Source organism: Platichthys flesus, chromosome 4 (assembly GCF_949316205.1).
Source record: "Platichthys flesus chromosome 4, fPlaFle2.1, whole genome shotgun sequence".
In the NCBI taxonomy this organism is placed as follows: domain Eukaryota; kingdom Metazoa; phylum Chordata; class Actinopteri; order Pleuronectiformes; family Pleuronectidae; genus Platichthys; species Platichthys flesus.
This window is the reverse complement of record NC_084948.1, coordinates 5925815-5950705: the sequence shown is the minus strand read 5'-3', so window position 1 is coordinate 5950705 and position 24891 is coordinate 5925815. Positions and strand designations below refer to the sequence as shown.

General features: G+C 41.2%; 3 protein-coding genes across 4 annotated transcripts; 1 reads left to right on the top strand and 2 right to left on the bottom strand.

Annotated features, from left to right (window-relative positions):
* The first annotated feature begins 22 nt into the window (after positions 1-22).
* Positions 23-5488, top strand: LOC133952219 (inositol-tetrakisphosphate 1-kinase-like). Its single transcript, XM_062386572.1, has 10 exons — positions 23-265; positions 1055-1079; positions 2072-2194; positions 2796-2913; positions 3001-3102; positions 3438-3478; positions 3563-3728; positions 3968-4035; positions 4929-5091; positions 5165-5488. The coding sequence occupies exons 1-10, from the start codon at positions 183-185 to the stop codon at positions 5305-5307; spliced, it is 1032 nt and encodes a 343-aa protein (XP_062242556.1). The 5' UTR covers positions 23-182; the 3' UTR covers positions 5308-5488.
* Positions 5480-15146, bottom strand: LOC133952218 (DNA ligase 1). Its single transcript, XM_062386570.1, has 6 exons — positions 15013-15146; positions 10107-10147; positions 9929-9998; positions 9198-9263; positions 8017-9041; positions 5480-7351 (listed from the first exon to the last, which is right to left on the bottom strand). Exons 1-6 carry the CDS (start codon positions 15056-15058, stop codon positions 7283-7285), a joined length of 1317 nt encoding a protein of 438 aa, XP_062242554.1. The 5' UTR covers positions 15059-15146; the 3' UTR covers positions 5480-7282.
* Positions 15147-17264: 2118 nt separating this feature from the next.
* Positions 17265-24648, bottom strand: sars2 (seryl-tRNA synthetase 2, mitochondrial). 2 transcript variants are annotated; one of them, XM_062386731.1, is made up of 16 exons: positions 24364-24648; positions 22815-22910; positions 22638-22667; positions 22412-22552; positions 22250-22304; positions 22097-22160; positions 21846-21951; positions 21711-21758; positions 21363-21471; positions 20260-20305; positions 20081-20168; positions 19881-19993; positions 19673-19766; positions 18940-19032; positions 18788-18853; positions 17265-18004 (listed from the first exon to the last, which is right to left on the bottom strand). In XM_062386731.1, exons 1-16 carry the CDS (start codon positions 24637-24639, stop codon positions 17864-17866), a joined length of 1566 nt encoding a protein of 521 aa, XP_062242715.1. In that variant the 5' UTR covers positions 24640-24648; the 3' UTR covers positions 17265-17863. The 2 variants fall into 2 exon arrangements, with proteins under 2 accessions (XP_062242715.1, XP_062242716.1); XM_062386732.1 differs by having other exon boundaries at positions 22638-22664.
* Between the last annotated feature and the right edge of the window lie 243 nt (positions 24649-24891).

Here is a 24891-nt window from a genome sequence, read left to right as displayed (position 1 = left end):
CCCTCTCTCTTTCCACGACGAATACTGTCACACACCTGAAGCAGGTCTACTTCTTCTTCTTCTATCTTCATATCAAACCCACTGGGACTGGACTGAGGGGGGTGTGAGCTCAGACTGAGGAGGAGGGAGGGAGGGTCTGTGTGTCTGCTATCAATTGGCCCCTCACTCACTCTCTCAGCCTCATGTCAGGCCGCAGGGTGGGCTTCTGTCTCAGTGACAAGAAACGAAGGAGGATTAACCTGAATGCATTTAGAGATTTCTGTTGGTAAGTCGATTTATTTTCTTTTTGGCTTATTTTTTTTTTTTGTGTGTGTGTGTGTGTGTGTTTGTGTGTGTGTGTGTGTCAGTGTGTACCGCGATGTGTCTGTCTGTGTGTGTGTGTGTGTGTGTGCGTGTGTGTGTGTGTGTGTGTGTGTGTGTGTATGTCAAATATGGAGTCTCTCTGATACCAATTGGCTGATATACATGTTTTTTTTAATGACACTGATTCCTTAAATGCCATTATCAAACCCTTATCAATCAATCAATAACACATAAATTACATTCAGCCATGCTATGTTACAATTTAGCCATTAACCTTATTATAAATAAATACAGTAAATACAGTTAAAACAGCAACACATATCAGCAAACATAAATGTTGATATTGGCTAATTTGATGTCTAGATATACAAATCTGTAGATTGATAGATATAGAAATAGATGTTGCTAATGATATATTGTTCATTTTAACCATAAACATTATTATTAATAGATTACAAGCAAAAATATATGCCTGTATATAGAACTTAAACATAAATGTATGTCACACTGTAAAAATGCCAGAGAAAGAATGACAAATATACACATTTTCTTAGTTTGGGAATGTTTGAGAGTAACTTTTGTAAAGACAGTCAAGATCTAGTTTATACATTCTTTATGTTAGCAGTGAAATGCATAAATAATACAAGGATTTATTATTGCATGAGAAGCCTTGTTTATGTTGTCAACCCTGTGTGAACATCACCATTTCAATTTAAATAAGTATAAAATATATATATATTTTCCCCTGCAGGGTCCATGGAGTGGAAGTGGTGGAGGTGAGTGCTTTTCAAGATTCAAGAAGGGTTATCATCATTCTTAAACATGAGGTACATGAGAAGGAACAAAGCTAAGTACGGAGCAATGGGATAGAACACCAGAATCTAAAAACTCAGCTGAAGCAGCAACTAAATACATTGAAATAAACAATAAAACAATAGAATCTCAAACGCAACAAGGATAAAAACAATTTAAATTAAAAACTGCAAACGAGTATCAATAAATATGTAAGTTTGTGAGTCATATATGAAATCATTTGAATACGTGTTTGTGTGCGTGTGTGTGTGTGCGCGTGTGTGTGTGTGTGTGTGTGTGTGTGTGTGTGTGTGTAGGTGGGTGTGTTTGTGTTTATTAAGAGAATGTTTCTGGATGCATATAAAAGGTATTTGTACACTTGCCATAACACACACACATAGCCGGAAAAACATAGGTTTGAGAAGAAATAGTGGAAAAAGATAGAAAAAGCATCCACAGAGAAACACACACACAAGTGTCATATACAGACGTCGACAATTTTACTAATCCATGTCACAGCCACCTGCCTCCGCCTCTTACATTTGGCTTGTAGCAAACCCTCAACAATGGCTGTCTGTTTGTACCTGCTCAGTAGAGTTACCTTTGCAGAGAAGACACAAAGCCTCAATCAGCCTCTATTGCACATTCAACGCTGTTGATTTTCATTACTACACAGATACATGCTGCTATGTACTGTGGTGTTGATGTGTACTTTTTCAGGACAGATATAAAAACTTTGTCCATGGGTCAGCAGCATCAGTGAGGGTCTGTGTGACCAGACAGAAAACGCACAAACACGTTACCGTAAATATGTTGTGCGGCAATGACTTCTAGGTTCAGAGGGGCATTTTAGATTTACTTTATCGTTTATAAATATTCACAAATATGTAAGGGGAGATAAGAAGGTTCCGGTCTTTTAAGTATGGAGTTCTAAATGTATTAAATAGGGTGTTAATGAGTGTTTCATCCGTGGCAGATCGACCTCACTCAGCCGCTGATACCCCAGGGACCCTTCAATGTCATCGTTCATAAGCTGTCTGATGTCATCGTGGAGGCTGAGCACGACAGCCGATCACAGCAGCTGCTCGCCAACTTCCAGGTAAGGCTGGAGAAGTAACTTCTGCCGGAGCTGTTCAGGGAGGATTGTTATTGCTGCTGCTGACAGAGTCCAGGCTGGATTACAGATTAGATACAATTTATGCAATGTAAGTCAAGAAATAATCAGAGTCAATGTGGATTTTTGGGGACTGATAACAATAACAGTGGTATATAGGGAGACCCACTATATACAACATTTATTAGGGTCTATGCTTTTTAAAATTTTTAAATGATTCCTAAGACGTCTTTATTAAACCCTTATGACAAATAAATTACATTGACCCTTGTAATGTGACAATTTAACCATAAACCAAATTAAAAACAAGTATAAATAAAGAAAAAGAAAAAACACGCCTGTAAATAGAACTTGTAAATTATATAGAATTAAACATTATAAGTTATACATTTCTGCATTTTTCACTCAGTGCTTACATATCAAAACATGTCAGCAAACATAAATGTCATATAGGCCTATTCTTATCAGCCAACAAATGTGTTCATAGATAGATAGATAAAGAAATGGATAGTTTTAGCTGATGATCAGCAGTTCACTGATTCAAATTTTCATGCTGACAGTGGTTATGTTTTCTTATTCATGACAGAGCTATGTGTCCACTCATCCTGATACTGTCCTCCTGGACCCCCTGCCTGCGATGACCAAGCTCCTGGACAGATTTGTGTCTTACAGGATCATGAGCCAGCTGCACAACTCCCTCCGAGGTCAACCGTACCCTCACGTTCTAATTACTGTCCTTCACTGTTGTGTACCGATGTTAACTCCTGCCTTTCCTATGTATTTCTTTATAGACTGGCATATCTGCAGCCCCCCTTACCTAGAGGTCCCCAGTGCCGCTGACCTGTCGACCATCAAGCAGACTGTGATGTCTCAGGGCCTCAGCTTTCCCCTCAGTCAGTTCACTCTCCGCCTGTGGCCTTTTACTGTCCTAATACCTACTTTATTTTGTTCCTATAAATAACTCTGTAATTGCTAATAATATCGATATAATTTGTGTTACACAGATTCATCCACTGCATACATAACTACTGAGGTCATGGCTCCTTATTGTCTATCAATTAAGCCTTAAAGTGAATCTGCTGCATTTAAAAACAACAGTAGTCCTATTTAAGGGACTAGATTTGTGGTCAGAAGCGTTTTAATGATAAAATGTGTTAAATGTTGTCATGTTGCTCACTCTGCTGAACAGATCCCTGAATAACTGCCTCTCTTTCTCTGTTAACTCCAGTCTGCAAAACCAGAGTGGCACATGGCTCACCATCCCATGATGTAAGGGTTTTTATACATTTTTTTATTTTATAACTTTTTAGTTTATTTCCTCTCAACATCTTTCCACCCTCTCTATCTATGCAGATGTCTCTGATCTTCAGTGCTGGCAGTCTGGCTGATATCCATCCTCCCTGTGTGCTCCAGAGCTTCGTCAACCACGGAGCGGTTCTGCACAAGGTATTCGTGGTGGGAGACAAACACTTCTGCGTAGAGAGACCCTCCCTCAAGAACTTCACCTCAGGTCCCTGTGGTCAGTGTGCACCTCACTAACACTCACAGAAGCGTTTTTCATTCAATTTCCTTTACTCTCTGGTCTGTACTTTTCTTCTCTTTTTCTTGCTTTGTCCTCATCTTCTTTCCTTTGCCCCTCCTTCCCCTTCTCTTCCTTGTCCTGTCCTGCCATGTCCTGCTGTCTGGCCCTATCCTCTACTGGGTTTTCTTTGTTGACCAATGTCTGCATCAACTGCTCTGGTTTCTCTCTGCTTCCAGACAGGAAAACCATCTTCTTCAACAGCCACCAGGTGTCCAAGCCAGAGTCCAGCTCTGATCTCACCGCGGTGAGTAATAGAAATCAGAACTGACAAACCACATCTTTTTATTTTTTTTTTCGTTAACATACAACAGTAATTCACACATACAGTGTATACAAAAATTGTTATAGGTAGAAAATAGCAGTAGGATGTCCTACACGATGTATGATATTAACAAAGAGCTTAAACTGAGCCAGAACGGACTCTATGAACCACAATTAACCCTTGACCCTTCCCACCCACTCACACTGGACTTATAGCAGACTGTTCTTCTTCATGTGTCCAAATGTAATTTTCAGTTAAAAATAATGTATTCTTCTCACCCTGATATACTCACATCGCCTTAACTGTTTTAGGTACAGTCTACAGTAACACTGGCACCAGATGGCAGTGGTGAATTGAAACAGAGTACATTAACTTTATTGCTGGGTTGAAGCACATTTTTCATGTATATGTACTTTACTTAAGTCAATTTTTTTTCAGGTCCACTATATATATCAGCAGATACCTATACGTTTAATTCCACAACATCTTTACAATGCAGTACCTGGCATGTTCACATTTTTTTAAGTGATAGTATGACAGAGACGGAATTTTCCTGAAAATAAACAATTATTGATATGGTAGTAGCATTAGGGAATAGGTTGCACTCTGCGTGTACAAATACTCATGTTTTTTTAAAGGGAAGTGCATCCTTTTACTGAATTAGAAAAGTTACTGTGTTTCTTTTACTTTTACTTGAGTACAATTTTGTCTATTTGTTTTGTACTTTTAGAAGTAGAATGCTGGAGTATAGTCCCTCGACCATATACAACAATACATAAGCATGTTTAACAGACTTGACATGTTTTTAAATGATAGTAATGTTATCTTATACGTAGGCTGAAATGCAGCTTGAAATGTATTTTTGTTTCTCCAAGCTGGACGAGCAGATGCCATGCCTGCCACCTCTCAGCTCCCAGGCCGTGGCTGCGCTGGTCAGAGAGCTCCAGGCTCAGCTGGGCATGGCCCTGTTCGGCGTGGACATCATCATCAACATACACACACACACCCTGACTGTCATCGACATCAACATCTTCCCAGGTATACTGCAGCTTCACAGACACAGTCACACACGGACACGCTGATATTCTGACATCCCTCTTCTGTCCACCAGGGTATGAGGGAGTGCCACAGTTTTTCTCCGCCCTGCTCAGCCACATCAAGACAGTGTTAGACGAACAGACCTCCGCCTGCCCCCGGGCCACCAGCTCTCCTCAGACAACAAACACTGCAGGTGGTCCGTCTGCCGGCACTTAAGTCGCCTTGGGAGCAGATGTGACTGATGATTTGCTTTGAACCAAATCAGCTGTTTCCAAGACTTTGCTACATTATTTATTTACAATGTGTAACAGAGCTGTATCCCCTGTAAACAACAGTAATGATTCCAGAGATTCAAGTCGATCAACAAACTGACACTGACACTGACACATACTGGTTTATACCACTTTCTGTTTATTGATAGACAGTAAGCATAGAAGTAGATACAGCAGGCACAAAATACAGCACTCTGATTGGCCAGTAATATTACAAATGGTGTTTTTGTTATAATACATTTTTTCCTGTCTCAAGAAATCTCCTCTATGCCCAGTATATATCAGACCCCACCCACAGACATTTTCTATATCTCTCCTGCTTGTTTGTGAGATACATTTTTGTGGAAATACATTTAGCATTTCTCTATAAAAAGAAAACTACAGTACATTCATTTTTTTCATTTATTCCCATGTGAACAAACATCTCCTCTCCTCTTTGGATTAGACAGCAGTGAGCTCAACAGTGCTGAATGATTATTGTTCCTTATTACTATGTGTTTACACAAGTTGGCCGGCAACTTTGCCAGCATTTAAATACATAAATGTTTTTAAATCTTGGTTGTGTAGAAAAAAGAGAGAGAGTATATCTGCTAGATGAGTACTGCATGATGCACTTTGAGTACATAATAAAATACATGAATTACTTGAATAATTATTGCATTCACATGTGCTGTAGTCTACATTGCGTTGTTGCAGTCAAGTGGGCCTCCAGTGGTAACCCTGTTCATCCTGCGACATTTGCATTTATACCTAGTGTCCTCTTGGGGGCGCCATTCCTTCAGTTTACTTATAACCTTGGCTTAAAAACCATAATATCTACTATTTACACTATTGACATGCCAGTGAAGTAACACAACTGAGCGTTATTGTCGGTGTTGCTGTTACCAAAAGACGAAAAAATGGCTTTAGTGTTTCCCTCTCTTCCTTGGCTTCTCCTTGGCTTGTTAAGATAAGAGTGCAAAGCTGACTGAGAACCTGAGGTGACACTTTTAGACCTTGTAAGCTCTAAGTACATCACGTCCCGTCAACACACACTAACCCACACGCAGTACAAAATCTGACATATGTGTCGACGTGCAGATTTTACAATCACTCTCCTCTGTGGTTTATTCGTGTCACCCTGGTTCATCACAAACAGTCTGGTTTTAACAGTGCATGAGCCAAATAAAACACAATCCTCCATTTCTACTTTGTCACCAAAGAAATCAAGAGGAACTAATGACTTACTCCAGTGTAAAAATACCAATAATACATATCATTAACAGTCAGAACAGCAGGAACAGCTATCACATTGATTATTGCACAAAATATATATTGAAATGCACATAGTATTTGTAGTAGGGAATCTGCTTATCCCACAAGAACACACCACTGAGGATGACACCTTCAGACGAGAGTAGCTCTGGCTGACGGTTGTTGTGACTCACATTTCAAAGATGATGGCGTGTGCATGGTCGGCAACCTGCTGTCAAAATGAACATTTGAATCAAAGTGCTGAATGCTTTGTGTCCACTGCGATTTACAACTGAAGCGACATCACCTGTCTACTTCACAAACAGCATTTACAGGTACAGAGCCAGGGACACGGGTGACGGACACAACAAGCTTTCAGATCATCCAGAAGAGGCATCTCCTTCTCCTCAACACTCAGAAACATTCAAACGAACAGAGACGGCCTTTTCCAGGTCATTTAAAAGCAGGCATGAAACAACAGTGTGTACACTTTCCACCACTGTCCACTTACAGATTGACAACTGAAGATATTTCTCTGAGTGCTGAAGGGACTTAAAGGCTGTTCAAGGGGAGAAATGTGTGAGGTGAATGTGTGATTGTGAGTACAACAAAGGGTTTTCGTCAGTCCAGTGTGTGTGTGTGTATTTGTGTGTGTATGTGTATGAGTGAGGGAGAGAACATGTGACTTAGCCTCTGCGAAGCTCTCTCAGTTCTGCAGCCACTTTGCGCAACTCTGCTTCAATCTCCAGCAGCTCCTGAAGCAAGAATAACCAATAAATACACTGTTAATATAGAGTATGGGTACAAAGGAAATACTTACTGGGTACTAAGAAAAGTTAAGAGGGACACAGATATAAAATACAATACTTACAATAAAATACTTTAGGAAAGATTATGCAAAACCTGCAGGACAGATTACCATGGAACTTGGTGGAATGATTGGTATGGATCTGGATCAGGGGGCAGATCTATAGTTTTTTTTCACCTGACAATAGCATTTTTCAACATTTTCAATTATTTCAAAAAATCAGGATCTGTGAATTTAAATGTGCTTTAATATGCAGACTTCTGGGACCTTGGTGGAGGTTAATGCTCCATTGAATGCTATCTAGTGTTTTTGTAGTTTTTACTGTGGTGATAAACTATATTATACAAACTCCACCACAGTACTGAAACAGTTGTTATAAAGGTTCTGGATGATTTTGTTTAGAAATTGACTCAGGTACGATTTCAGTTTTGCTAAAGTGGTTCAGGAGATATCTTCAAGACAGGAACAACTGGTAAATATACATGTGAATTGACAACAAGATGTGTGGAGTTCCCCAAGGCTATATGCCCAGTAAGTATTTAATCACTCTTTGGGCTGTAATATTCAATGTGACCAAACCCATGCAAACATTTCAATATGTTTTGCACTCACCCCTTCATCTTCTTCGACTTCACCCTCTTCATCGTCGTCCTCCTCTTGCCCCTCCTCGTCCTCTCTGACATACTCATCCTCATCTTCCTCATCCTCCCCATTTTCCTCCTCTTCCTCTTCACCTTTGTATCTTTCCCTCTCAAACTGCCGTGTGGCCTCGTCACTGGCTTTCTCCATCACTCTCTTTTGCTGGGGCTCCTTCACCTCTGTTGCCACCTCCTCTATCTTCTTGACTTCATTCTCTGCTTTCTCATCAGACTCCTTTTCTCCTTCTCCGTCCTCCTTTTCGCTCTTCTCCTCCGCCTTCATGTCACCCACCCCTTCCTCTTTTGTCCCAACCTGCTCCTCCTGCTCCTCTTCCTCATTCACCCTCTTCATCTTCCTCATAAGTTCGTCCAGCTCCTCCTGCTTCTCCTTCATCTCCCTCTCCTGCTGTGGCTTGCCCTTGCTGTCCTGCTCTTTGAGAAGCTCTTTGAGCTCCTTCTCCACCTTCTCCTTCTCCACCATCAGCTCCACCTCGTTTTTCTTCCTCTCCTCAACTCTCTGCTTCTCCAAGTCCTCCACCGTTTCTCCTTTACTTTCTTTTTCCTCCTCTTCCTTCTTATCCTCCATCTCCTCCTTCTGGGCTGTTTCAGAACCTTTCTGTATCTCCCTCTCCTTCACAGACTCATATCGCTTCTTTTTCAACTCTTTCAGCAGTTCTTTGAGCTCTTCATCATTACTCTCCTCCTTCACTTTCTTGTTGATCTCCTCAGCCAGCAGCTCTTCAAGCTCCTTGGCTCTCTCCTCTTCATCATTCCTCCCTGTGTCATCAATGCGTGGCCTCTCCATCATCTTCTCTTTGGTGTCATCTCCATCGGTCTTGTAATTATTCTTTTCGCCGTTCTTTTTCACAAGGTTGGTCAGGTCTCTCTCCTCCTTCTTGTCCTCCTCCTGGTCCCTCTGCTCAAAGTTGATCTCATCGTCGGCCAAGTTGTACTCATAACGCTCGTTCTCCCTCTCCTCCTCATGTTCCCTCTCTCTCTCTGCAACATTCAGATTGCAATAGTCAGTGCTGTGTTTGCTGTGGTGTTAAAATACAAGCTTGCATTGGACAATACTTCTATACCTCTCCCCAAAAAAAGGAAATAACAAATCAGAGAGAGATAGTGTGTGTGTTTGTGTGTGTGATGTGTTTGTACCATCATCAGCCAACTTCTGAAGCTCCCTGAGAAGACTCTGATGTCTTTGCACCTCGTCAAGTTCCTCTGCAGAGGATAACAGCACATTAACACTCAGACACATAAACACACCAGACATTTAATGTTAGCTTTGGAAAATGCTAAATTATTTTGCATTAAAAAAAAATTGTTGAAACACTAACACAAGGAATTTAAAAGATAAGGAAAAAGACAAAAGTATCTGATTATAGTAGAATTGCAGCAGTTCCTTGTGTTATTTCACTAAAACTTAATCAAATAACTGTTGGACTGTAAAAAAGAAAATACTGCGGTAAACTGTCACTATTTCCCACTTATCTATACCCACAGTCAAAAAGGCATTGTTTTTTGTTAATAAATATATAAAACACAGGAAAAGCAGCACATCTTCTAGTTTTATGATGATAATGATTTTTGCAAATGTAAGAAATGTATCCATTAATGGTAATTAGAAAAATTGACTATATTTTTAAAGCACTTGCCCAGTCTTAGTGACAACTCAAAGCGCTTTAAAGTACAAGTCACTATCATCCATTCACACACTCATTCATACGGTGCTTCGAGACACAGCCCTTTTTCTCTCACACCATTGGTGACAGGAGGAGCTGGGGATCGAACCACCAATTGTATGGTTAGTGGACAACGCTCTCCACCGCTGCTCAATTGTCAAAATTGTTAACCCATACTTTTCTGTTGATAATTAAAGACGTCACCTGTGAGCTCTGGGCCACACGCATGTTGTGACCCGTCCTCATTCAGAGTTTCCTGAATAATACACTCAACCTGGAGGAACAAGACACAAAACACACATAATTAGAGGCCAAGTCATTAAAGTGTATATAAGTACAATGTGCTGAATGATAGGGGGAATTAAAAATAGTTGTTTCTGACCTTTGCATCATTAAGGGGGACGGTAGCTGGCCGGCTTCCCACTGAGGCACAAAACAAGAGGGTAGACAGTCGTAAGAAATGTGTGTCTGAATACGAATAAAAAACTATAGCGTTTCAACACAAGCAAAGGCAGCACCAATCTTTACCCCAAAAGCACCACGCTACTTAGCAGTCGCTTATCCTGCATGGGCGTGGGTGGAGCTGTTCTCTTATTAAGGCTAAGCACAGTTATCTTGGTAAAGCGACACAGCAAAGAAGCTTAACCCTCTTCGCTCTCTCACTCTCTCTCTCTCCAGGATGACGATCACCCCAAAGGCTTTCTCTCACAGGTAGGTTCCAACCTGGGCTAAATCAGTCACCAATCCCTGTCTGCCAGTTGACCATTAAAGGGACACTAAGCAGTGCCCTCAGCACCCTATCTCACGGAGATACAGCAGATCTGACAAGCAGCTAAATGTCAGTGTAGATCAAAATCTTTATTCAGCCTGAAGCCCGAGACCTTTTCTTTTGTTGGGCACAAGGACTGTCGGAGGCACAAGATATGATGCTGTTCATTTACCGCACCTTCATTTACTCATGAATCTAAATGTCATGCTGTAACATTTTCAATCTATAAAAGTTTTTCAGAGAGCAATCAAAATAACGAAGTAAATCAAACTTAAATGGAGGCATAAATACATCAAATACCATACCATGACAAGCATGTCAATTATAAAATGGGTGCACACCTGAACTTAACTGAATGCACTGTTTTAACTCTACCATCTACCAGCCATTCATTTCATCTGTTTCTGTGCATCATTTAAACACATTGGTGTTGCTTACTACACATAACACAGTTTTTATATTGAAAATAATTCTGCTTGATTTGCTGAGATTTCACCAAAGTACAGAGTGCATTAGGTCCATTTAGTGACAGGAAGTAGAAGTAGAAGCTGAAAGATTTAATCTTAACCCCGTGTTCTGTGTCCGCAACTATACATAGTACAATGTGCAGTGGAATGTGTTATTTTGCCTGCATCCAGTTTTAAAATAATAAAATAAAAGAAACAATATAAAAATAGCACACAATAGTATTACACACTGGAAAATACTACAAAGGTAAAATATAAATATAAAAAGACTATATACATGTAAGGTTAGTGTGCTTCTGCTGTAGTGCAGTTGAATGCTTAGAGTTGAGCAAACAGATGACCGGTGGGAAGAAACTCCTCCTCATCCTCTCTGTGTTGGTTCTCAGGCAGCAGAACCTCTGGCCTGATGGGAGCAGGAAGAGGAGTGTGTTTCCAGGGTGGTTGGGCTGTCTGAGGATCTTCTCAGCACTTGACCTGCATTGTCTGCTAGAAATGTCTTGCCGGTCGGAGAGGGTCGTTCTGATAGCCCACTCTCAAAAGTACTGTGTCGTTACAAAACTTAATTATGTGATGCTGTCTGATGTGGATACACAGTCATGGTTGTACAGCGAGTACATGGCTGGGAGAGGAGTGGTCTAGTGGCAGAAACTTGGACTATGGGCAGAGAAGGTCTCTGGTTCGTCTCTGGTTCGACTCCACGGAGAGACAACAAAAGACGAACCTTGATTGATCTGTCCAAAAATCCAAGAGTCTCCCTACCCTGTCTAGTGCCCCTGAGCAAGGCACCTTACTCCCCCAACATCTGCCCTTGAGCGCCGTACATCGTCGCTCACTGCTCTGTGTGTCCTGCACCAGATGGGTTAAAAGCAGAGATTAAATTTCCCTACCTGCATGAGTGTGCCTTTGCATGTCTGTGCATGTGTTTGGGACTAATAAATGCATCTTAATCTTAATCTTAACAGCAGAGGGCTCAGCATGCAGCCTTGAGGGGATCTGGTGTTAAGGGTAAAGGGGCATTTGGTGAATAGAGAAAACGATTCACTTGCTTTCCTCAAGTTGATTGACTATAACGTAAATTAAATTTGACAATGAAAACATTGTTTTTAAAAAACTTTTTAATTCACTGCTTCAAGGGCTGCAGCCCTGGATGAAATGCCCTTGTTAGTATATAGTGGAAATTAAATTATTTATTATAGTACGGTGGTAGTATATGGTTCAATATAGTATAGTATAGTGCAGTGCAGTATAATATAGTATAGTGCAGTGTTGTGTAGGGTAGGAGAGGGTTGTACAATAGTATGGTGTGGTATAGTAGAGTATAGTATATTATAATATAGTACAATGCAGTGCAGTGTATAATATAGGGTTTTATAGTGTAGTATGGTATAGTTTACAGTAGTAAAGTATAGTATAATGTAGTGTTGCATAGTACAGTATTGTAATATACTAGAAAATTCCTCCTGCCGAGAAATTTCGAATGGGTGCCTAGAATTTGCCGGCTCGAAAAGAGACGCTTTTTTTGGGGGGGGGGAGAGACAGACTGTGTCAATTTGAGAGAGAGACCCAGAGAGATAGACCCAGAGAGAGAGAAACCCAGAGAGAGAGCGGGACAGAGAGAGAGAGATTGGCTTGTATGAAATAGAAAGAGAGAGAGAGAGAGAGAGAGAAACAGACTGGCTGCTTTAAGAGAGATAGACAGACCCAGAGAGAGAGAGAGAAACTGGCGGGTATAAAAGAGAGAGCGACAGACTTGATCAGTAGGTGGCGCTATCACTAACACTGCATACACACTCATATATCTCTTCAGGTCAGGGCTCTGATCATGTGACAGGATTTTGGGGGTGTTTGCTTAAACTTCATTTTCACACCGACAACCAGGTGACGCTATCACTGTCATTTCATACACACTAATACAGGATCTGATGTAGAGCCAATCACATTGTAATTCAACAGTTCCCTCCTGAAAGACAAAGAAATAAAAATCTATATTCAAGTCCCGCTGACACAGAAACTTGAACCCACTATCTCTGGGTCTCTACCCCTCTGCCCTACTGACTGGACCACCTATATTAATTATTAACACCTGTGCAGTAGTTTATTTAGAGATCTCACTCTCCCCTTCCTTCTCTGTCCCCCCTCCCTCTGCGTGTGTGACTCGCTGATTACGCCAGGTGCGGCGTGAGAGAGGGAGACATCAGACCTCAGGAGAAGGTCCCGCACAAAATGCTCTAATTCAAAATCTCTGAAATGAAAACACCGTGAGAATCACACGGTTTGGACGAACAAGTACATATCTATATTATTGTTTAGAGTAAAAAATTTAGGCTGTACGAGCAGTTTAGAAACCTACTTCTCATTTCATAAATTCTCCTCCGAGACTTATCATTACTTTTAATGGATGGGACATTTTTTCACACTCTAGCACCGTCATCAAACAAATACTTGTTACTCAAAAACTATAAGTCCTACATGGAAAATGAAAACATTTTGAGAATCACAAGAGTTTACACTACAACCAGATATATTTGTATTCGTGAGAGCTGAGAAATGGAGCCGTGGGAGCGATTTACGTTTTATTTTTCAGTTTGAATCTTTTCAGAAAAATCTTCAGAATTAACATGGGGCTCCAATGGGAGAAGGATCCGGAAATAATTCCTCGATTTTTCGATGCGGATATAAGCACAGGTCCCAGAGATTTGAGAGTGACATGTCTGCGAAGGAAACAATCTCACCACCTCAAATATCTAAAAATCATGTCTGAGGACCTTCGTTTGGGGATTTGAGAGCAGTTTTAGTGCACCCGGGGTACCTGAAAACAGGTCATTTTCGCACTCTCGCTCTTTAGGGCGAGAGACCTTGAGTCCCATTCGTCGTTTTTGGTCGCGTTATCACGATCTTTGAGCGAACTGTTGGACGAATTTCTTATTAAAGTAATAGCACACTATTCGACGTAATTCCGCAGGTTTATTTCCAGGTCTCGTGAATGTGCGTCAAAATTTGTGGGAGGAGAAGCACGCAGAAATAAAGACGGAAGAAGATATAAGAATAATAAGCACCACGGAATAGTAATATGTAGTGCATGGCATGGCGTGTTGCGCCATGCCATGCACTGCCTAGTGGTGCCTGCACCACTAGGCACCCATAATAATGATTGTTATAGCATAGTGCATTATAGTATGCTATAGTATATTATGTAGTATATAGTATAGTGCAGTGTTGTGTTGGGTAGGATAGGATAGGGTTGTAGTATATGGTAATAGTATCGTCTAGTATAGTACGGTATAATGCGGTTTAGTATAGTCTAGTATAGTACGGTATAATGCGGTTTAGTCTAGTATAGTACGGTATAATGCAGTTTAGTATAGTCTAGTAAAGAAAGGTATAATGCGGTTAAGTATCGTCTAGTATAGTACGGTATAATGCAGTTTAGTATAGTATAGTAAGATAATGAAGTTTAGTCTGGTATAGTAAGGTATAATGCAGTATAGTATAATGATCTAGAGTGTTATTCTTGGTCTCCAGCTAGATGTTGCGCTCTATGTAGAACTGCTGCCGCTGCACAATAACACAACACCCTCACTGTCTCACGCAAACCACATTTAAACACGCACCTCTCAGGGACCCTCACCCATCTCCTAAGTAACGTGCTGTTCACAGCACCATGCAGCACGCGCACACGTGAGCGTTCCGCTTACCTGTGCGGGGCTTTACGTTGTGGACCAGACGCAGGCACACACAGGCAGAGAGGTGGACGCACAACAAATTATGTAACAACGCTTTGGTTCAGTATTAGGATTTCGGTGTTATGTTGACTAACATCTAAACGCTGCTCCATACACTGTCATTATAATCCCACGTTTTCAACAGCAGGCTGCTAACCTACTAATATACTAAATAACATACAAGGCAGTGGCGGGTATGTGTGTCCGGTGTTTGTGTGTGTGTGTGTGCTGAGAGCGATTTGGAACGTCAATGCACCCAAAATAAACACACGCATACACACACATTCCCCCCGCTGCAGTTTAGTGATGTTGGATGTGGGGAACACTCACCTCCGACCACAGCCCAGACAAACACTGCGGTTATCAGAAATCCCATAAGATCCGAGCTGCGTGGTTCCTGCAGTAGATGATAACCTTGAAATAACGGAGCGGGAGCTTCTTCACACAAACACCCGCCGAGGGAGGTGGAGCCAATCAGTGAACGTGTGTGTGTGTGTGTGTGCAGACTTATGACCACTGACCAGTTAGTTGGATGGTTAAATTATGTTTAAGGTAGAGCAGGAAGTACATAGACACAGATTAAGGTAGGCTAATCTCCAGGTAATGAATGAAAATCTATGTAATGTCCACTAAAGTAACCTGTGTGTGTGTGTTCTAGATATTACCCATGTTGTGAGGACATCAATATGTTTAATCACATGAAGGGGACAAAAAAAGTCCCCAAAATCTCAATAATACAATCTTAAGGTGAGGACACATGTTAAGATAAGGTTAGAGTAACAGTTAGGGTTAGTCAAATAGTCAACCATAGTCATGGTTCAAATTAGAATCCGTTTCAAGGAAATTAATTTAATGTCAATTTAATGTCCTCTGAAATCATGAAGACATGACCGTGTGTGCGTGTGTGCGTGTGTGTATGCACCTGCCTCACTGTCAGAGTAGATTGATGTGTTAGAGCCCGAGCTCTGTTCTTCCCATAATCCTCTCCTGTCCACATCCCTCTCATGTCTCGGGTTGCCTGAAGAGCATTTGGTAACAACATTACTAAATAAATAAAATCGTACACAATAGGGAAGAAAACAATACAAACAAGGCCCATGAAGTATCAGAAAATATATATTTAGAAGCTTGGGATGGAGCATGGACAGCTGTGCTGGGTACTTCTGCAACCATGGCAACACACAACACAAGATAAGATGTGTGGTTTTCAATTGTCCAATTGTTGTCATACACAATGTTTCTCTGTTTAGAAAAGCGACAATAAATAAAGTTATTACCTGTGCAAGAGCAGGGTCCCCCCAAGGCCACGTACAATAAATAAAAAGGTGGAGACAAACACTTAATCTAGGTGAGGACAGCTGCCACAGGGCACCAAGTGTTACCACAATGTTGTTAGAGAGATGTTCTCATAATTATTATTTCACCATGGGAAATCAAACTGTCTAGTTAAGACTAGGTTCACCCCCAAGAATCATTTAGTTTGTTTGGTTCTTTTTTGTGGTTGTATTTCAGCGCCTCTGTATTGCTGAGTCATCTGTTTTGGACAAGCAACAGTAGTGGAGGTGGAAGTCAGCATAGTTTTCCAATAGTTTAATGGATAACAAACAAATTAATGTTTGCATGGGTTTTAATGGAAGTTATGATAATGGGCATTTGAAAAATAAACTAAAAAAACAGCTGGAAATGAATGAAAAAGAAGCAGGATGAAAAGATATCATGTTCCTCCTTCAGTAAAATAATATCTTGTTTTATTGAAGAACATGAATTTAAATATTCTGATGTCAAGCCTTCACTCCTTTGACAAAAAAATCTTCAGATGTTTGCTTTGGGAAGAACAGCAGCTTTCTGTGTAAATCTACCTGATCAGACCCCAGATTCTCATTTGATGCTGATAACCACAGATAATGATTACAGTCCCATACAGTTATGGATGTGTGTTCCTGCTCTTTTTTTCTTGAGCCTGTGGCTCTGTCCTGGTCTCAGGTCAGTGAGTTGGACCTGGCCTGAGAATTAAGGTGCTTAAAAGCTCCTGTGCCAGAATGTGAAGGGAGCACCTTCCAGCGTGAGGACTCTGCTTGTTACCTCCGCCAAGCAGGTTGTGTTGTTATTCCTTATTATCGATCTGTCTGTACGCCAGATTACAGAAAAACTACTAAACCGATTTACTTGACACTTGGCGGAAGGATGAGCTGTGGGTCAAGGAAGAGCGTTTACTCGTGGATCAGGGGGCGGATCTGGGTGTTATTTTGTGTCTTTCCTTGTTCCCCTTTTTTGGTTTATTTTAAAGGTTTTCTGCAGCTGATTTAAGATGTCAGTGTTGGTCAGTCACGTGCCTAAGTGTTCTCCAGCATGACACTGAGCCCCAAATTTGCCCTTACAGCTGCTGGCAGTGAGTGATTGATCTATGATAGAGAAAGTGCTGCACATAGATGCACTGTTTGAATGTGTGTGTGTGTGTGAAGGGCAAGACTGCACTTTAAAGTGCTTTGAGTGATCATCAAGATGAGGTAATAACATAAATACAGAGCGTTTACCATCATGGCATCTTACAGAATAAGGAATTTAAGTAATTCTTACACACATTTATAACTGTATTGCATTTATTATGAGGTCCGTGCAGACATTATCACCTCCTCTACCAACTGGTTAAATATTTTCACTTTGTAGCAGCTGACTATGCAACAGACATTAACAACCCATTACTTAATATCACCTACAGGAGACAATAAATATTCTATTGTGCAGCGTCTTCCCCATATTCACTAATATCCACATTCCCCTCAAGGTCCCACTGTCATCAAGGTCATTTTGTGTGTTTGTTTCTGTCATGGCTACCATTCACAATTTCATAGCATTTTAAAAAAGGACAAAAATATTTACACTGTCAGAAAACTACTTGACTGAGGCCTGATCCAATCATCTCAAAACACTGGTGCACTCAATTCATCCAATTCAAGGAATTTGATTTCAAGCACAAAAGAGATTATTCACAACCTTTTAAATGGACAACACGCTGTAGTCAAGATTTAAATGGACAACAAACTGTAGTCACGATTTCCTGATGCTTATTTGTCACATATGGACTTTCTGTCTCAGGTCATTTTAAGGTGTGTGATGGGAAATGACACATTGGTGTTTGAAGAGGACAGCCGGGGCTCAGAGCTCTTCACTTGCAGTCACGTCATCTGGTCTTCGGCGCAGGTCTGGGTGGTCGATTGTGCTGGTTGGGTCCAACGTACTTCAGTGCAGAGTAAGTTGGCTTCTCGATCACTTCTAGACCCAAATAAGGCTGCAGGGCTCGGGGCACACGCACAGTTCCCTCCTGAGGGGAGATGGGCACGAGCGTAAAATGTTTAACGGTTTTGAAGATTAACTGTTAATGTCAGATAAATAAAAGATAGTGTTCATCCTTCTGTGTTCTAAACTACCGTAAAAAAAATATTTAGAAATGTTGGACATTCAGAGGTATAGGCATCCTTTATAGGCCAAACTAACATATTCAGGTTTACAATTTTGCTCCAAGTTTTTACTTATAGAGCTTTACATGCTATAATGTTTCAAATTTGCATCACTTCCCCACCTAAAAAGATTTAGGTGGCAACTCGTCATAACTCAGCTCTTGATGGTCTTGGTGCTACAAATGAAGTCTGATTGATGGGACAACAACAGTCACTAGAAAGAGCTCTAAAAACACCACCAATAACAGAGAGGAAGCAGGATGAAGGGATTGTGAGGTCACCATGACATTGATCTTTGACCAATCAAATCAGTTCATCTTTGGATTCCAACTGAATGTTTGCTCTGGAAAATCCCTCAAGGTGTTCCCGAACTATTGCTTTTACATGACCAAAAGGTGTGTTGTAAGATCACAGTGACCTTGAACTTTGGCACAGAGGTTTGACAATGTCATGTGATATGTATTTTGTGTTTTTTCCTGTTCCAATTGGACCATACCCTAAAAAAATTATATTTAGCAGCACAAGGGATTCACATTCACCTCATTCCACATTAATATCTGGTGTTTACTAATGAAGCCCTGAAATTACATCATTTTACTGCATGTTTCCACTTTTTCAGAACAAAGTTGAGTGTCTAGGCGTCTTACTTTAGTCTGATGCGTCTCCAGGATCGCGATGATGGTTCGGGGGATGGCACATGCTGTAGCATTCACCTACAGGGATAAGGATAGAAACCCATTATGGAAATATAGCTGGATCATAAAGTGTAACAGCAGTGGAGCCTCTCCTGCAGTCTTACTGTGTGGGCGTACTGCAGGCTGCCATCCTCTCTTTCATACAGGATGTTGAGGCGTCTGCTCTGGTAGTCTGTGCAGTTGGAGCCGCTGGAAATCTATAGACAAGGACTGACATCAGAATCATCCCAAGCAATATCTTCTTTCAATTCAGCTTTTTCTTAATACATGGAAGTTAAAGACCATCTTTTAACAGCAGTAATATGTGTAATCCAATATACAATTGTACTATTTAATGTTATAATTACACAAAATCTGTGCAAATTAATATTACCTAACATGACCAGGCATCAACTGTCAATATGCAGAAGGTTTGAAAAAGTTTCTTTATCACAATAATGTGGGGGCCAAAATGAAAAGCAAGACTTTCTGTGACACTAACACATCCGGTGTATTAAATATTTGGGTACAAATGTTATCTTATATAAAAATTGTATAATATTATATTGTGTCTGATTCAAAGTGGCAAAAGTCAAGTTTAACTTAATTTGTAGGAATGACAATATGAGTGTCTTCGAACTTCAGATTATATGAGTTGTGGCTTAAAAGCAGAGCGAATAGCTAAAGACTCTTGAGACTGAAGGCAGGTTTGTGTGTCTGTTCGTGCAGATCTTAGCACAAATCAACACCTTTACATACAGAATATCATGATCAGCAGATTATCAGTTCAGTTATCATTTTACATATGTGACAAGGGATAGTGAGTGCGATAGGTTAAAGTGATATGATGGGACCCACCTCTCCGTAACTGTTCCTCCCTGGCATCCAGGCTTCTATGTCATACTTCCTGTAAGCTGGAGGACCCAGTTCCTGTGTCGGCATGTCCAGCACTCTGAGGGAAAACATGGACAACTCACATAATGTATACCAATATTAACATCTAAGGTAAATCTAAATTGATGAATAAAATAATTTAATTACTGAGATTGTGTGAGAGTGTCCTGACCTGTAGTGTAACTCCAGTGCAGAGAACATCTCTTTCTGCAAGGAGACAAACTCCTGCAGCAGCTGAGAGCTCTCCTCTCCTGTCTCATCTGCTGTCACTCCAAACATCTCCACCTGAACACACAAAACATTTGAAAATCAAATCACCCAGTAAAATCCAAGGCTCATGAGTCTGTCACGATTTGTAACTGTTCTTTCGACCTTGTTGAAGTGATGAACTCTGTAGAGGCCCCACGTCTCTCTGCCGGTGTCGGTCTCTGCTCTGTAGCAGGTGCTGCTGCACACCGACCTGCAGCGAGAGATGGCAGCTCCTGTCAGCTGCACTTACTTTAATATTAACACATATCCACTGCAAACAATGAGTGAAAGATGCTCCTTACCTGACAGGCAGGTCCTTCCAGTTTACTGCATGATCCATGAAATAGCCTGAGGAGGAGAGACACTAGATCATTACACACTACAAATTGATGCATGTCCTTTTTGATGAGGCACATTCAGACCTCTCAAGAAACACACGTTTGAATATGACGGTACTGCATAGACTAAAACATGCTCTGCACATCAATACTGGCTCTGATATCGCGTCTCGCTGCAAAGTCATAACTACTACATTCCTTACATTACTTTCTTCTCAGAGGATTTTATTAGCTTTAAATGCTAATACATCTGCAGAAACCAGTGCATCTATTGCAATACTGGTAAGACAAAAATCCCATTTGAAGATCAGTTACATTAACTATGGGATTACAACATCACTAGAAACCGTAAAAACACTTAACAATTTAAATAAATTAAAAAAAATTGCATTGTACTTTACAGATACTCTCCCCCCATTAAAAAGAGTAGAGCGTAACCAAACTTAATGAGCACATGTAGTTTAGGTCACATAACATGAGAGTAGCATGGCTCATGTTGCTCATAATACTATTGCTATGTAGATTAATAAAGAAAAACTTCACTTAAACAATGAGTCAAACACAGCCCGATCAACTGAAAACGATGTACCTGGCCAACAATTAGTTTGTCAGTTACAATCTCTATAGTACAGTATGAAATGTTTATGGGAAGATGCACTGGCCCATATTTGCTCGTGTATGTAAAGGCCCAGAAGTTTTGAGTCATTCAGTCTACTAACACCTTTACTCAGGTTGAAGCTTGGTGGAGTGATGTTGAGAAACTTGTGAGTCGACCAAAGCATGCCCGTGTTTTTATAGTGTTTCGGGCCATTTCTTTTAAATGAAAAAGGACAACCAGAAGACACAGCATCTGTACTGTTCACTAGTACCAATACAAAACCTTACTGGTCAGTGTTTTCCAATCTGGTACATATGAGCGGGGCCTTTGTGCAACTGCACCCATTGCCACCACAGATTGAATTCATCAGAGAAACCGTGCTGGGCATTCATTGTTACAATTAAACATCATCGGGATTGCAGCACATTGCGTTAGTGCATTAACACTGAAGAACTGAGTTCAATTTTACCTGCTGTCCCGACCTCTCCAGTCCCAGCCAAGTTGAGATCCACGAATCGAGCCGGGTCAAGGGAGTAGACCTGAGAGCGGTGAGCATTGGGCTGCATCCCACAACCCTCCTGGTGGAGAGAACAGAGACACAAGTCAAAGTGAGGACAAAACTGTTATTGGTAACCAGGGAAGGGAGCAGAGGAGCGGAGTAGTGTGAGTGAATTTTGGTAGGGAGATACATTGTTACTAAAACTGTTTTAGACTATCACTTTTGATGTTTAATATTTTAACATTTAATTCACATCTTTAGATTAGATCTCTGGTTGTCTTTTATCAAGTAAAATGTGTTAGGAGTTCTTCTACTCACAAACACTGCCCCCTTCAGCACGTCAGGGACAACCATGGGAATGAAGCCCTGTAGTCAAAAGGAACAGTCAAGCTTGGTTCTTCAATATGTTACCAAAAGACACATCCTATCCAAACTGTCCCAACATGCGCTCACCCGTTGCTGCAGTGTGTCGAGGGCGAAGTTTTGAAGTGCGATCTGAAGTCTGGCCCCTGCTCCCCTCAGATAATAGGACCGGTGGCCTGAAACGTGAGCCAGATGCCTGCAGGAGAATACAGGAACAAAATGTCATTATCAAATCAATCAGAGTAAACTAAATAGTAGCCAGAAGATTACAATTTAATTTCTTTCAATCATATGAACTAAAGATTAAGTAGAATCTAATGACAAAGAACAGCCATTCTCACCTCTGCCTGATGAGACCCAACTCCTCACCCAGTTCCACGTGGCCCCTTGGCTTGAAGTCGAACGCTACAGCAAAGAGGGAGAGGATTACATCAATAGATGATTCAAAATCCATTCAGCAACACATCTAAAGCAGCACAGATCAGGTCACTCACCAGGTTTCTCTCCGACCAGCTCCACCACCCTCGCCTGGCTCTCATCTCCAACTGGCTGAAAAAAGGGAAGGGAAACTTTTACTGACAGATGTTCTTCACACCAAAACTCTGCCCAGATGCTCTTGACAATGTGTGTGTGTGTGTGTGTAAATGTGCGCTAACCACGTCAGGGTGTGTTGTGTTTGGTAATCTGAGCGCTCGGCTGTAGTGCTCCTGATCCAGCTCTGTGTCTGCAGTGTAGAGCTGATTCAGCCTGCTGCGAATCTCTCGCCCCTTCTGCAGAGCCTGGGTGTACTCCTGAAGCTACGGGGTTGACAACAACAACACCGAGAGTGAGTTACAGAGATATAAATATCAAAAGAGATGAAGCTCTAAGGTTAGAACTTACATTGGCAAGAGCTTTCTTGTCATTCTTCTTCTGTAGAGAAAAAGGTAAGGTGAAAATAGGGATTTGGGGTTGGAGAAAATATTAATAAGATATCTATAATGTTATAAACAACCAACACAAACAGCATATTTTAGATAACTGGTGATGGTGAGCCACTGCTGTAAAACATTAACTCACCACTAGAGCTTTGACTGTGTCACTGATGTGTCTCTTCAGCTTCTCCAGCTCAGAGATCTCTGTCCTCACTGCCTGGAGCTCCTGCCACACACATACCTGTAATGTGGAGAGACACACATACACATACACAAACACAGACATGTAGGAGAATCCAGTAAAACAGTTACCATGAAACTAAAAAAGCATACAGTATATAAAGTTTACACAATACCTTTCCATGTTTCCTTGTGTTGCCCTTGTTTAATTATATATGAGATAAGATCATTCATTTTATTGATTGATTGATTATTGATTCATCATTAATCATTGTGAATCATGAATTAATCATATTATGGGAAAATTTGCTGTTAGCAGCAAAGGGCTTAGTAAAAATAGACAGTCAGTAAAAGAAAAAGTAAAGATGCAATGTAATCACAAGGAAATGTGTGCATTGTGAGCCAAACATAAATCTATATATTGATATACAACTGCTCAAAAAAATAAGAGAACACTTAAATCACACATTAGATCTTGATGAACACATCTTTCATGATACAAATCTTTACTTATGTACATTGTATAATTTGTTGAAACAAAATGAAGTAACAATGGTCAATGGCAACCAAAATCATCAACCCATTGAGGGCTGGATTAATAACCACATCGGAAATCTAAGTAAAGAATTCAAATCACAGTCTGCTCCAACTTTTGTGAATTTCTCATTATAGCCGACCTGCCAATTCTGTTGTTCTCTGTCGAATGCCAATTGGGGGCTGGGCTGTGAGCTCAGGTCCCACTAGAGGACGTTGGGCCCCCATGCCACCTAATGCAGTCAGTTTCTGATAGTTTGGTCAGAAACATGCACACCAGTAGCCTGCTGGAGGTCATTTTGTAGGACTCTGGTAGGGCTCCTCCTCGCACAAAGGAGCAGATACATGTCCTGCTGCTGGGTTGATGCCCTTCTATGGCCCTGTCCACCTCTTCTTGTGTAGCAGCCGGTCTCCTGGTGTCTCCTCCATGCTCTTGAGGCTACACTGGGAGACACACAGTCCTTCTTGGGAGCGCACCTATGGATTTTCATCCTGCAGGAGCTGGACTACCTGTGCAACCTGATCGAAGATCTCCATTGCACCTGTAGTCACTTAATTTGCACCAAAGCAGGGGACATTGATTCAGAATCGCTTGCGCTTCCTAACTGGACAGATTGGTGTCCCTGACGTTTCACAGACTCAGTCTTATAATGTTATGATTAAGTGTTCTCTTCATTTATTGGAGCAGTGTGCGTCTAAACCTCAAGTGCAAAGACATAGAGTTGGACGTTTTATCATATAATCTCAGGGGACATCATGTGTCCAACAGTAATGTTTACATGTTCATTGATTGAGGATTTCGTTTAACAAGGTTACACGGGTACATTGATAAAAGCATAACATTAGTATTAGTTTAATTACTTTTCTTGCACATTTGTTTCAGCACATGAAGAAGACTTGAGTACACCAGATCCAGCTGCCACCTCCCCAAACATGAACAGAAGACGGAGTTGTTTCATGTCACGAAGGTAAACACTTACAATCTTCCTGACATCGTCCGGCCGCAGGTCGCCCTTCCTGCTCTCCACATTAGCGATGACTTTGTCGGTCTCCTCACACACCTCCCTCATGTCCAGCTCGGGCTTATCGCTGTAGCCTTCACGGACATGGTCGTACAGGCTGCTCCGGCCGCCGTGACAGAGGCGCTGCGGGAGGAACAGGCGTGTCCTCCGCCCGGCACCCTGTCTGCACACCGGCTTCAGCACGCTGAGTGCGGCGCCTCCGACTTTCGCTACGGCGCCGATGTACGTCGCCATGTTTGTCCGATGGTGACTGTTGCATTCACTGAGTGTAGGAATAATGGCTTTCATGTAAACTCCTGCTCAAGCTTACACTTCATGCACCTAAACATGTCTGTTTAATTAATGGATTTTGAATTAATGGAAGAAATGTTGTGAATATTGAACCCTTAAATTTCTGGGCTTTTAATAGAATAGGGGTAGGACACGAAAGGCATGTTCCTTGTACCTACTCCTTTTGGAACAGAATCAGAAATATGAATATATGTT

Excerpts from the sequence above, each read along its gene's own strand:
- LOC133952219 (XM_062386572.1), top strand. The coding sequence starts at position 183 with ATGTCAGGCCGCAGGGTGGGCTTCTGTCTCAGTGACAAGAAACGAAGG. Across the intron at positions 1,080-2,071 it reads ATGGAGTGGAAGTGGTGGAG|ATCGACCTCACTCAGCCGCT; the intron begins GTGAGTGCTTTT and ends CATCCGTGGCAG. Across the intron at positions 2,914-3,000 it reads GCTGCACAACTCCCTCCGAG|ACTGGCATATCTGCAGCCCC; the intron begins GTCAACCGTACC and ends ATTTCTTTATAG.
- sars2 (XM_062386731.1), bottom strand. The coding sequence starts at position 24,639 with ATGGCGACGTACATCGGCGCCGTAGCGAAAGTCGGAGGCGCCGCACTC. Across the intron at positions 22,668-22,814 it reads ACACAGTCAAAGCTCTAGTG|AAGAAGAATGACAAGAAAGC; the intron begins GTGAGTTAATGT and ends TTTTCTCTACAG. Across the intron at positions 21,952-22,096 it reads TTGGGTCTCATCAGGCAGAG|GCATCTGGCTCACGTTTCAG; the intron begins GTGAGAATGGCT and ends ATTCTCCTGCAG.
- LOC133952218 (XM_062386570.1), bottom strand. The coding sequence starts at position 15,058 with ATGGGATTTCTGATAACCGCAGTGTTTGTCTGGGCTGTGGTCGGAG. Across the intron at positions 9,042-9,197 it reads TCAGAAGTTGGCTGATGATG|AGAGAGAGAGGGAACATGAG; the intron begins GTACAAACACAT and ends TGAATGTTGCAG. Across the intron at positions 7,352-8,016 it reads AAGTCGAAGAAGATGAAGGG|GAGCTGCTGGAGATTGAAGC; the intron begins GTGAGTGCAAAA and ends TTCTTGCTTCAG.